The sequence below is a fragment of the Aquarana catesbeiana genome, linkage group LG06 (genome assembly GCF_042186555.1).
Source record: "Aquarana catesbeiana isolate 2022-GZ linkage group LG06, ASM4218655v1, whole genome shotgun sequence".
NCBI classification, from domain to species: domain Eukaryota; kingdom Metazoa; phylum Chordata; class Amphibia; order Anura; family Ranidae; genus Aquarana; species Aquarana catesbeiana.
This window is the reverse complement of record NC_133329.1, coordinates 74,514,116-74,526,863: the sequence shown is the minus strand read 5'-3', so window position 1 is coordinate 74,526,863 and position 12,748 is coordinate 74,514,116. Positions and strand designations below refer to the sequence as shown.

Here is a 12,748-nt window from a genome sequence, read left to right as displayed (position 1 = left end):
CAAACCCTGCTCGATGCCTCCAGCTGTCACCACTCACCAGGCACTGACTACTCTGATCTGCTATAGCATGTCTGCACGTGAGTGGCACTGCCTCTGTACAGGACAGGCGATAGAACATCGGGAGGGAGAGCTGGCCTCTGCAAATGATGGTGACACGGGGGCGGGGTTAGGGTTCACATGACTAGGCTCAGAATACGACTCTCAGTCACTGAATCATGTATGGGCAGAGCTGGCAGTACTGGAAGAGACCAGAGACACAGACAGGTCACTGATATAATCATGGTGGCGCGCAGCAGCAGGGGATGTATTTGCTTCCGTTCCATCGGGAGACTCGGGACATGTTCCCCAGTGCTGCGCTGCACCTCTAATGATACTACAGTTGGACGGAGCGCCTGCCTGACTACATGTAACATACTGCAGAGGCGCCGGGCGGCATCCCCTGCATTATACAGCACCGCTCCCGCACCGAACACTTACATAACGCAGAGACCGGTGGGAGACAGGGATTAGGGAAACCAGCGGCCGGGCACCCTAGGCAGCAGTGCACCCTAGGCGGCTGCCTAGTTCACCTAGTGGTAGCAACGGCCTTGCTAGAGTGAGGGACCGCCAGTCCCCCCCTAATCTTTGCTATATTGTAATGTTGACTAATCCTAGCCAACTTTATATGCCAAATCAGTTCCCTAAATTGGGAGTCTGTCCTGGCAAACCACTGGCGGGGAACCCAGACTGGGGAGTTATTGAATACATATAACAATTGTGGTGCCCAGACCATTTTGATGAGGTTGATCCCCCCACTACTGATAATGGCAGTTTACACCAAATAGTACATTTCTCACGGAATTTACGGAGGAGGGGATTTAGATTAAGTTCAATATATAGAGATGGGTCGGGGGTAACCTGAATGCCTAGATAGCGAAAGAGGATACCAACTGTACCATTTCCACACAGTCAGGGAGGGAGGCGGTTATAGGATCTAAAGGCTTCAGTACCGACTTGTCCCAGTTAATGGAAAAGCCTGATGCCTTAATAAGGGTAATGACGGTCTGCAACGTACTCTGGGTATCACCCAATTAAAGTAGGGTATAATCAGCGTACATTAACACCACATCAGTGCCTGTACTGCGTCTGAACCCAGTTATATTGGCCTCCTCACGTATTAGCGATGCGAGGGGTTCCATTACTACTTTAGTTCCATCAACTGATGCCCCCTATTCCCTAACCACAGCACTGGCCCCTAGTAATGTACTGACTATGCTGACAGCAGCTATTTTGCTACCTGCCCTGATTCAGACATACTTTATGTTAAGATAAATGACAATAGGGAGGTCGCCACTGGGTCCCATCAAAATTTTGCTACTAGGCCCTTTGATCAGTTACTGGACTCAGGGTAAACTGAGCCAAGTCACTGTTATTTCCAGTGGACCATGAGGCTAGATACACGGCCTCCCTGACTATTCCCTTACAGTGGATAGATACCTTTAATTATTTAGGGGTGGTAATCTCCCACCAGACCTCAGATTTCCTTCCCCTAAATCTGCTTCCAGTTCTCCAAGAGGCAAAGATAAAGCTGAAAGCAGGGGAGAGCTTGCCCTTGTCTTTACTGGGACGTATTAACTTTATAAATATAAAAGTTATCCCTAAATTTACCTACTTTTTTCAGCAATCCCCACAGTGGATACCAAAGTCCTTTTTTGTAAAGCTGAATCAGCTTTTCTCCTCCGTCCTCTGGGTCCCCAAACTCCACGTTATAAATTGACCACCTTAATGCGTCCTAACACGCAGGGAGGCCTTGCCTTTCCTGACTGCCATAAATATTTCTTGGCTACTCAATTGGTAACAGTGGCATAATGGCTGAACCCTAAATTATCTAACCCTTCTACTTTCTTGGAGGCTGCGGTGGTCCGCTCCCTGGAAGCCCTCAAATTTCTTAAATTTAGAGGTCCACAGGCCCCCTATGCCCCAACTCCTTCCTTGCTTACTACTTTGTGTGCCTGGAGAGTGGGTCTAGCCTGTGAGGGCTATCAGAAATTGGCTGTGATCCCCAAATGCTCCAATATGGCTTAACCCTACCCTGCCCCATTTCTATATGCTACCAGATTCATATGCTTGGACTAAGTATAATATTAAGATGATATCTCAAGTGGTTTCGCAACATTCTTTAGTTCCCCTCTCTCAACTCTCCTCCAATTTTAATATTTCCACAAATTATCTTTTTCGCTATCTATAGTTCACTCATGCCTTCATCACTCAATTCCCGCAATCCTCCTGTATGGTTGTCTAATCGGAATTGGAGCAGTTGCTCTGCTCAGAGTGTGATGAGAAACCTACCTCCTATCTCTACTCCCATTTCATTTTTGTGTCCTTACCCCCTTAGAAGGGCTTTGGACCTGTTGGCAGCACGACATTACGGAAATGGACAACGATGATTGGGATGATGTTTGTGATCTCTCCTTCCATACTTTGGTCTCATTATGTGATTGACTCGTACAATTTAAAAAGTACACAGAGCATAGGTGTGCGCAGCCTATCGCATTAGGGTGTGCACCAAAACTCAAACGCACATGCGAGTATGTGTGTATGTATGTATGTATGTATGTACGTATGTATATATACACACACACACACACACACACATATACACTGTATATATTCTTATAAATAAATACGAGCAAACGTTTTATAATATAAGAAAGGTCTTTCCCATCTCCCTGCTGGCACAGTGAAAGAAAAGTGCAAAATGTGGAGGGTAAGAGAGTGGGCACTATGTACATGAAAGGAGTATGGGAGGTATGAGTGGGAGGTATGAGAGTGAGCAGTATGTACAGGGGAGGAGTGTGGGAGGTGTGACAATGGGCACTATGTACAGGAGAGGAGCGTGGGGGGGTATGAGAGTGAGCAGTATGTACAGGAGAGGAGTGTGGGAGGTATGAGAGTGAGCAGTATGTACAGGAGATGAGTGTGGGAGGTGTGACAATGGGCACTATGTACAGGAGAGGAGTGTGGGGGGGGTATGACAATGGGCACTATGTACAGGAGAGAAGTGTGGGGGGTATGAGAGTGAGCAGTATGTACAGGAGATGAGTGTGGGGGGTATGAGAGTGAGCAGTATGTACAGGAGAGGAGTGTGGGAGGTATGACAATGGGCACTATGTACAGGAGAGAAGTGTGGGGGGTATGAGAGTGAGCAGTATGTACAGGAGAGGAGTGTGGGGGGTATGAGAGTGAGCAGTATGTACAGGAGAGGAGTGTGGGAGGTATGACAATGGGCACTGTGTACAGGAGAGGAGTGTGGGGGACTATGAGAGTGAGCAGTATGTACAGGAGAGGAGTGTGGGAGGTATGGGAGTGAGCAGTATGTACAGGAGAGGAGTGTGGGAGGTATGAGAGTGAGCAGTATGTACAGGAGATGAGTGTGGGAGGTGTGACAATGGGCACTATGTACAGGAGAGGAGTGTGGGGGGGTATGACAATGGGCACTATGTACAGGAGAGAAGTGTGGGGGGTATGAGAGTGAGCAGTATGTACAGGAGATGAGTGTGGGAGGTGTGACAATGGGCACTATGTACAGGAGAGAAGTGTGGGGGGGTATGAGAGTGAGCAGTATGTACAGGAGAGGAGTGTGGGGGGTATGAGAGTGAGCAGTATGTACAGGAGAGGAGTGTGGGAGGTATGGGAGTGAGCAGTATGTACAGGAGAGGAGTGTGGGAGGTATGACAATGGGCACTATGTACAGGAGAGGAGTGTGGGGGACTATGAGAGTGAACAGTATGTACAGGAGAGGAGTGTGGGAGGTATGAGAGTGAGCAGTATGTACAGGAGAGGAGTGTGGGAAGTATGACAATGGGCACTATGTACAGGAGAGGAGTGTGGAGGGTATGAGAGTGAACAGTATGTACAGGAGAGGAGTGTGGAGGGTATGAGAGTGAGCAGTATGTACAGGAGAGGAGTGTGGGGGGTATGAGAGTGAGCGGTATGTACAGGAGAGGAGTGTGGGGGGTATGAGAGTGAGCAGTATGTACAGGAGAGGAGTGTGGGAGGTATGAGAGTGAGCAGTATGTACAGGAGATGAGTGTGGGAGGTGTGACAATGGGCACTATGTACAGGAGAGGAGTGTGGGGGGGTATGACAATGGGCACTATGTACAGGAGAGGAGTGGGGGAGGTATGAGAGTGAGCAGTATGTACAGGAGAGGAGTGTGGGGGGTATGAGAGTGAGCAGTATGTACAGGAGAGGAGTGTGGGAGGTATGAGAGTGAGCAGTATGTACAGGAGAGGAGTGTGGGAGGTATGACAATGGGCACTATGTACAGGAGAGGAGTGTGGGAGGTATGAGAGTGAGCAGTATGTATAGGAGAGGAGTGTGGGAGGTATGTGAGTGAACAGTATGTACAGGAGAGGAGTGTGGGAGGTATGACAATGGGCACTATGTACAGGAGAGGAGTGTGGAGGGTATGAGAGTGAGCAGTATGTACAGGAGAGGAGTGTGGAGGGTATGAGAGTGAGCAGTATGTACAGGAGAGGAGTGTGGGGGGTATGAGAGTGAGCGGTATGTACAGGAGAGGAGTGTGGGGGGTATGAGAGTGAGCAGTATGTACAGGAGAGGAGTGTGGGAGGTATGAGAGTGAGCAGTATGTACAGGAGATGAGTGTGGGAGGTGTGACAATGGGCACTATGTACAGGAGAGGAGTGGGGGGGGGGTATGACAATGGGCACTATGTACAGGAGAGGAGTGTGGGGGGTATGAGAGTGAGCAGTATGTACAGGGGAGGAGTGTGGGGGGTATGAGAGTGAGCAGTATGTACAGGAGAGGAGTGTGGGAGGTATGAGAGTGAGCAGTATGTACAGGAGAGGAGTGTGGGAGGTATGACAATGGGCACTATGTACAGGAGAGGAGTGTGGGAAGTATGAAAATGGGCACTATGTACAGGAGAGGAGTGTGGGGGGTATGACAGTGGGCACTATGTACAGAAGAGGAGTGTGGGGGATATGAGAGTGAGCAGTATGTACAGGAGAGGAGTGTGGGAGGTATGAGAGTGAGCAGTATGTACAGGAGAGGAGTGTGGAAGGTATGGGAGTGAGCAGTATGTACAGGAGAGGAGTGTGGGAGGTATGACAATGGGCACTGTGTACAGGAGAGGAGTGTGGGGGGTATGACAGTGGGCACTATGTACAGGAGAGGAGTGTGGGGGTATGAGAGTGAGCAGTATGTACAGGAGAGGAGTGTGGGGGTATGAGAGTAAGCAGTATGTACAGGAGAGGAGTGTGGGAAGTATGACAATGGGCACTATGTACAGGAGAGGAGTGTGGGGGGTATGAGAGTGAGCAGTATGTACAGGGGAGGAGTGTGGGGGGTATGAGAGTGAGCACTATGTACAGGAGAGGAGTGTGGGAAGTATGACAATGGGCACTATGTACAGGAGAGGAGTGTGGGAGGTATGAGAGTGAGCAGTATGTACAGGAGAGGAGTGTGGGAAGTATGACAATGGGCATTATGTACAGGAGAGGAGTGTGGGGGGTATGACAGTGGGCACTATGTACAGAAGAGGAGTGTGGGGGATATGAGAGTGAGCAGTATGTACAGGAGAGGAGTGTGGGAGGTATGAGAGTGAGCAGTATGTACAGGAGAGGAGTGTGGGAAGTATGACAATGGGCACTATGTACAGGAGAGGAGTGTGGGGGGTATGACAGTGGGCACTATGTACAGAAGAGGAGTGTGGGGGATATGAGAGTGAGCAGTATGTACAGGAGAGGAGTGTGGGAGGTATGAGAGTGAGCAGTATGTACAGGAGAGGAGTGTGGAAGGTATGGGAGTGAGCAGTATGTACAGGAGAGGAGTGTGGGAGGTATGACAATGGGCACTGTGTACAGGAGAGGAGTGTGGGGGGTATGACAGTGGGCACTATGTACAGGAGAGGAGTGTGGGGGGTATGAGAGTGAGCAGTATGTACAGGAGATTAGTGTGGGGGTATGAGAGTGAGCAGTATGTACAGGAGAGGAGTGTGGAGGATATGACAATGGGCACTATGTACAGGAGAGGAGTGTGGGAGGTATGAGAGTGAGCAGTATGTACAGGAGAGGAGTGTGGGAAGTATGACAATGGGCACTATGTACAGGAGAGGAGTGTGGGGGGTATGACAGTGGGCACTATGTACAGAAGAGGAGTGTGGGGGATATGAGAGTGAGCAGTATGTACAGGAGAGGAGTGTGGGAGGTATGAGAGTGAGCAGTATGTACAGGAGAGGAATGTGGGAGGTATGGGAGTGAGCAGTATGTACAGGAGAGGAGTGTGGGAGGTATGAGAGTGAGCAGTATGTACAGGAGAGGAGTGTGGAAGGTATGGGAGTGAGCAGTATGTACAGGAGAGGAGTGTGGGAGGTATGACAATGGGCACTGTGTACAGGAGAGGAGTGTGGGGGTATGACAGTGGGCACTTTGTACAGGAGAGGAGTGTGGGGGGTATGAGAGTGAGCAGTATGTACAGGAGAGGAGTGTGGGGGTATGAGAGTGAGCAGTATGTACAGGAGAGGAGTGTGGAGGATATGACAATGGGCACTATGTACAGGAGAGGAGTGTGGGAGGTATGAGAGTGAGCAGTATGTACAGGAGAGGAGTGTGGAGGATATGACAATGGGCACTATGTACAGGAGAGGAGTGTGCGGGGTATGACAGTGGGCACTTTGCACAGGAGAGGAGTGTGGGAGGTATGAGAGTGAGCAGTATGTACAGGAGAGGAGTGTGGGAGGTATGAGAGTGAGCAGTATGTACAGGAGAGGAGTGTGGGAGGTATGAGAGTGAGCAGTATGTATAGGAGAGAAGTGTGGGAAGTATGAGAGTGAGCAGTATGTACAGGAGAGGAGTGTGGGAGGTATGAGAGTGAGCAGTATGTACAGGAGAGGAGTGTGGGAGGTATGAGAGTGAGCAGTCTGTACAGGAAAGGAGTGTGGGAGGTATGAGAGTGAGCAGTATGTACAGGAGAGGAGTGTGGGAGGTATCAGAGTGAGCAGTATGTATAGGAGAGGAGTGTGGGAAGTATGAGAGTGAGCAGTATGTACAGGAGAGGAGTGTGGGAGGTATGAGAGTGAGCAGTCTGTACAGGAAAGGAGTGTGAGAGGTATGAGAGTGAGCAGTATGTACAGGAGAGGAGTGTGGGAGGTATGAGAGTGAGCAGTATGTACAGGAGAGGAGTGTGGGAGGTATGAGAGTGAGCAGTATGTACAAGGAGTGTGGGAGGTATGAGAGTGAGCAGTATGTACAGGAGAGGAGTGTGGGAGGTATGACAGTGGGCACTATGTACAGGAGAGGAGTGCGGGAGGTATGAGAGTGAAAGCACTCTGTGTATGTGGTTTCCAGATCATGCAAAGTTAATGTATAACCATTCAATTTAACCCTGTATTGATCCAAACTCTGTAAAATCCAAAGTGTAAATTCACAGTAAAAAAACGAAACACTCTAAGGCTAAGTTCACATCTATGCGTGTGGGTAACGCATACAAAATTGCATGCTTTCCAAACATGCAAAGAAATGTGCTGCCCTTATCCAGATATGCAGCAGTGCCATTGTTTGTTATTGGCACCTCCATGCATCTGCAAACATGTGGACCAAACTACAGGGTGCCGCACACTTTTGGAAAAGATTCAGGACTTCTTTTCCATGATACTTGTGCGTAGGGCAGCCCATTGAAATTAATGGGCTGCCCTACATGTAATTCATGAAAACAATGCCTGTGAGTGCTTTAAAAAAAGCCTAACTGAGTAGATGCAAAATAACAATTCTCAATAGAAAAAATCATTATTCTCTAAATAATCAGTGTTCATACAATTGCACTACCATGTACATGTGAACACTGTGCTCTGCTCTGATTATTGAGGACAGTTAAATTGTATAGAGAGTGTTTAGTTTATGTGGGGAATTTACATGTTGTACAGAGTTTGAAGAACACAGGGTTAAATTGAATGGTTATAAAGTTTCTTCAGATTATCTGGACACACACAGGGTGTGGGGGTTGTTTATATAGTGATAAGTGCAGCATCTAAGATATCTGTTAGCTGTGAGCAAGGCTGAAGACTCAGCCGACTCCCCCATACACACACTCTGTTCTTCCGATCCTCCTATTAGCTTAATCTTCCTCATCAAACTGCAAACAAATCCTCCTGAATAGTTCTGATGTGAAACTGCAGCTTACCTCTCCAAATTGACTTTTCTTAGAACATGAGCTCAGCTCACCCCCTTCCCTGCACAGTGTCAGCAGCACCTGGCACTAGCAGTGCCCCACCTCCATGTTCTCTGGGCAGACAGCACTGGAGATGGGGGGAGGATCTAAGTGAATGAGGGCACAGATTGAACATACATAAGACTTGGGGTAGGTAGAAAAAACGAGATTGGAAGCTTCTAAATGCAATCACTACCTGGATAGAGCAGACTGCAGCCACTCGTCTGCCGCTCTCACGCTCTGCTAGTCCGCTGCTTCCAGGGAGAGAGAAGCTGGAGGGGGGGGGGGGGGGCGGCTACTGTGAGGACCTGCAGCCAGAACTATAGAAGCTGCATCGGAAAATGCGGCTGGCTTACTCCGCAGCTGAGGTCCTAGTTCCCTGCTCAATCACCTCCCACTCGCAGCACAGCTGTTTTTACTGGCCGCAGTGGTGGTGACTGAGTTACACAGGGATAGGACAGATGTTGCAGGCATTTAGCACTGACAAAACTTGTTAAGACACAGACAGGACTGAATGATTAGGGTGTGCCTGGGCACCCCCGGCACACCCCGTGGGCACGCCTATGACACAGAGCCTACTTCACCCCCTACAGACTCCACAAGATGAACCCATCCAGTTCGTCGGAGTGTTGGAGGTGCGGTAACTCTCCAGGAGATTTCTCCCACATACTTTGGTCCTGTCCTGGTGTTTTGTTTGATATTGGGTGCTTGATTAACCTAGTTACATCTATCTCAATACAACCCTCCATGGGTGTTTGCTTGTTAGGCCTTGTTGAAAATCTAGTTCCAACCGTAACGGAGCAAACTCTGGTTAGTCTGCTCCTGTTTTATGCCAGGAAGACCATTACAATGCAGTGGAAATAGCCCTCTCACCCATACCTCTCCTTTTGGAAACAGCTTGTGAACAACCTACCTCTAAACAAAGACACACAAATAGAAGTTGCCCTAAAAAATATGACAAGGTATGGCGTAAATGTTTAGCAGAGCCCTAGACCGCCTCGGACATGTTGCAAAGACATCCTACTTATTAAGTCTGGTTAGTTTCTCTGACATCTCTTATATGTTTTTTTTTTACTTTGTTGTTTTTCATGTAATAATGTCTGATAGTATAGATAGAAGCACCCTCAAAATACATGGTGTAACCCTTGTTACTTGTATCTTGTTCCTTGCTCAATGTGATGTTTACCCACGAGGGTTTCACCATCGAGATATGTACTGGTCTTGTCTTGTTTGTCTAATTGTTATTTTGGTTTGTGTTTATTACATTAATAAACAGATTTAAAAGGCCCCATGATCCGTAGGTATTCCCCTGCAAAAGAGACACCTGTTCTGGTGACAAGTAAGAGGGAAATTCTCCTCATTCGTAGGAATTTCTTATACCCAATTGCATCTCTGGAGCAAAAAGTTAAGAAAATCTCCTCAATGGAACACAGACAGCAAAAAAAATAAACTCACAGGGGTTTCAACTCTTCTCTAACCCAAAAAGAAAGTTTTGGCTGCACACAGGCTTTAATGCTTTGTCATTTTGTCTTGATAAACAGGAATCACACCTATCATTGTGATCACCAATGTAGACCCCCCAAACACCAGATCTGGAAATGTTGAACCAATCACAGAAAAATTTGGAGAGATGGGGTGCACTAACAAAATTTGTCTGAAGAATTACACCGAAAACAGCCCAACGAGGAGCCGAGAGGCTGATGATCAATTCCTCCGCTTCCTGGAAGTTTGTATGAATGAGACAGAACATGCCATCCAGCAAAGGGGGGGGGGGAACCAGTCTGACATATTTGCTAAGAATGTAGCTGAGCAAATCAAGGATGAGAAAGAAGAGAATGATAGACAGGTGAGGATGCTAAAGATAGAACTGGAAGAGTCACAGTCTAAAGTGAGAGACTTGGAAGAAAAGGCTAAAGTGAGAGACTTGGAACAAAAGGCTAAAGTGAGAGACTTGGAAGAAAAGGCTAAAGTGAGAGACTTGGAAGAAAAGGCTAAAGTGAGAGACTTGGAAGAAAATTTGAGAAAAGAGAAAGAAAAATGTTCAATCTTGTAAGAAAACTGGAAGATATGTCAGAGGGGTAATAAGTGGTGCCACATGTTTGGGGGAAAAAGCTGAACTTTCAACCTCCCCAGTGCATACTTTCCCTTTCTTCTCTCCCCTGCTCTCCATTCAGTTACAACTGAAATACTCAGTATATACTGAAAGCGGAGCGCCGCCCAAATTTTTTTTTTTAAAAGTCAGCAGCTACAAATACTGCAGCTGCTGACTTTTAAAACATGGACACTTACCTGTCCAAGGCGCCCGTGATGTCGGCACCCGAGGCCGAACCGTCTCTCCGTCCTCGGGTGCTGCCGCCTCCATCTTCGGTAAGGGAATCAGGAAGTGAAGCCGTACGGCTTCACTTCCCGGTTCCCTACTGCGCATGCGCAAGTCGCGCAGCGCAATACGGATGGTCCCTGCTGCCTCTGGGACCCGTGTGTTTCCCAGCAGGCAGCGGGGAGGGCGCAGGAAGTGGAGTAAATAACCGCAGATTCTGCAGCTATCTATGCCGGAAGTGGGTACAGATACCTGTAATATACAGGTATCTGTACCCCCCTCCCCCCTGAAAGGTGCCAACTGTGTCACCGGAGGGGGGGAGGAATCTGATGAGTGGAAGTTCCACTTTTGGGTGGAACTCCGCTTGAAGTACTTATGGTGACTCACCCTCCACCTTTACACAGCACCGGGTCAATTAGCACTTTGTAAGCTACAACTGCATTGACTCATAGCATACATAGGAATTTTCTTTCACTCTCCTTGAATGGACAGAGCGGCAGGGAGTATATTTGACTGGAGAGGAGGAGAATAAAAGAATATCTGTTGATTTGGCCTGCGTGGGCAAAGCACAGATTCCCTTTAATACTCTGATGTTTTCACAGGTTTGGGATTGTTAAAGTTCTGAATGACATTAACTCACTTAGGCTACTTTCACACTGAGGCGCTTTACAGGCGCTATAGCCTTAAAAATAGCACCTGTAAAGCGCCTCTCCTGTCACTCCATTGTGAAAGCCTGAGGGCTTTCACACTGGAGCAGTGCGTTTGCGAGACGTTAAAAAAAGTCCTGCAAGCAGCATCTTTGAGGCGCTTTAGGAGCGGTGTATACATCACTCTTAAAGCGCCCCTGCCCATTGAAATCAATGGGCAGCGTCGACAAAGCGACTCGGCAGCAGCACTTTGCAGATGCTTTTAACCCTTTATTCGGCTGCTAGCGGGGGTTAAAAGCGCCCAAAAAGTGCCGCTAAAGCGACGGTAAAGCGCCGCTAAAACTAGCGGCGCTTTACTGCTGATGCCCCGCCCCAGTGTGAAAGTGCCCTTATGCAATTTTATTTTTACACATATTCAATTAATGCAAATCTTATTCAAATCTCTCAACTTATAATTTGGAGCCTGTGAATTAATGGGGATACGTTTGTTTTAAATTCACAAAAAACAGGATTTTTTTTTTAACATTTCTTTTTTAACTTCAATATGGAGGAGGGGTGGTCTGCATCTGGTCAGTGGATGGCGCTCAGCATGCTGTTCCAGATCTGAATTGAGTTTTAGGGCGCAGCGGGCCTTCTGTTGGGCTCCCGAGCTCTAGATAGTCAAATTAATCCTGTAATCTACAATAATGTATAACAGAGCAATCAGGAATAGATCCAAGGTTCTTAATGTTTTAATGATTTAATCACTGATACTGTTACATGAACTAAATAAAATCTCAGTCTAAACAACAAGACATGGACTTTGCTTCTTTGATAAGTCAAATCTCCAAACTGTAATATATGTGTATTTGTTAACTTTTATAATCACACACATAGGTTGGATTTGAATTCTTGCAAATATGCGGCCCCTCAGCGCCAAGCACCAGGCGCTGAGAGGTTGCATATTTGCATGTGGCCGGTGCCAAGGGGTTAATTGTTGGATTCTAACCACAATGAAAGGCTCCACTTGTGATCTCCTTTTACATTCTGATATACATTTTCCATGCTTTATTTACAATATAAGGATATGTGTATGGAGGCTGTGTAGAAGGATGTTGTATCTGTACTTTGTAACAGATCGTGGTATTGCCTCTAGTGTTAAAGTGGAATTTAGCCTGACACTAAACTATTCTCTAAAATGATCCATCGCAGTCCTCCCACCTATCCTGCCTACCCTGTGTAAAAAAGATCTGTATACTTACCCTTCTTTAATCCACTCAGGTGACGTGATCCTGCAGCTCCGGCTGCTCTGTGTCAGTAAGTGGCTGATGCTGGGGAGAGGAGGGAGCACTGACAATGGTTGGGCTATGAGAACCTATGGGTGATGTCACTGCTCTCAGAATTCCCAGCTGCTGTTTAGCGCTTTCTGACACATGGGAACTGGAGCTGCCGAATCACCAGACTGGACCGAAGCAGACAAAAAAAAGGTAAGTATACAGTTTTTTTTTACAGGGTAGACAGGATAGATGAGGGTGGCATTTTAAAGAATAATTAGTGTTAGGTTTGCATTCCACTTTAATAGTTTTAAACAGTGGTA

General features: G+C 47.4%; 1 protein-coding gene across 1 annotated transcript in view; it reads left to right on the top strand.

The window, feature by feature from the left end:
- LOC141148607 (uncharacterized) overlaps nt 1-11,964 on the top strand; it is a 44,913-nt gene extending 32,949 nt beyond the window's left edge. Inside the window, exon 4 of the mRNA XM_073636209.1 lies at nt 9,750-11,964. Within this exon, the coding sequence (XP_073492310.1) occupies nt 9,750-10,261 (512 nt within the window). The 3' untranslated portion in view covers nt 10,262-11,964. The remainder of the gene's footprint in view (nt 1-9,749) is intronic.
- The last annotated feature ends 784 nt before the right edge of the window (nt 11,965-12,748 follow it).